At 64.2% G+C, this 486-nt stretch overlaps 1 protein-coding gene across 2 annotated transcripts in view; it reads left to right on the forward strand.

Annotated features, from left to right (window-relative positions):
* The first annotated feature begins 108 nt into the window (after window positions 1-108).
* The window catches only part of PEMT (phosphatidylethanolamine N-methyltransferase), an 80,459-nt gene continuing 80,081 nt past the window's right edge, over window positions 109-486 (forward strand). Inside the window, exon 1 of one of the 2 annotated variants that reach the window (XM_025204580.1) lies at window positions 109-438. In XM_025204580.1, the coding sequence (XP_025060365.1) occupies window positions 280-438 (159 nt within the window). In that variant the 5' untranslated portion in view covers window positions 109-279. The remainder of the gene's footprint in view (window positions 439-486) is intronic. The other variant, XM_014520120.2, reaches the window with a different exon arrangement.

The raw sequence follows: 486 nt of genomic DNA on the forward strand, positions 1-486 counted from the left end.
CGTGGGCAAGGCAGAGCTCCCCGTGTACAAGGTGTGATGCAGGCCCCCATGTGCACAGTGTGAGACAGAGTTCCTCACTGTGCAAGGTGTGAGGCATCCCCCCAGTGTGCAAAGTGTGATGCAGGCCCCCCATGTGCATGGGGTGAGGCAGAGCTCCCCATGTGCAAGGTGTGAGGCAGCCCCCCAGTGTGCAAAGTGTGATGCAGGCCCCCCATGTGCATGGGGTGAGGCAGAGCTCCCCATGTGCAAGGTGTGAGGCAGCCCCCCAGTGTGCAAGGCATGAGGCAGAGCTCCCCCATGTGCAAGGCACGAGCCAGCCCCTCCCCCCCCAATTCAAGGCACACACTGGTTTCTGGGGGTGCAGCACTTCACACACGTGTGCGCACGCGCACAGCTCGGTGCACGCCAGCCCGTGCTTCACCAGGGAGGCGCCGGCAGGTAAATCGGGCAATTCCCGCGCTTTCCCACCCTCCCGCCCCGCAGCCT

Source organism: Alligator sinensis, unplaced genomic scaffold (assembly GCF_000455745.1).
Source record: "Alligator sinensis unplaced genomic scaffold, ASM45574v1 scaffold402_1, whole genome shotgun sequence".
Classification (NCBI taxonomy): Eukaryota; Metazoa; Chordata; order Crocodylia; family Alligatoridae; genus Alligator; species Alligator sinensis.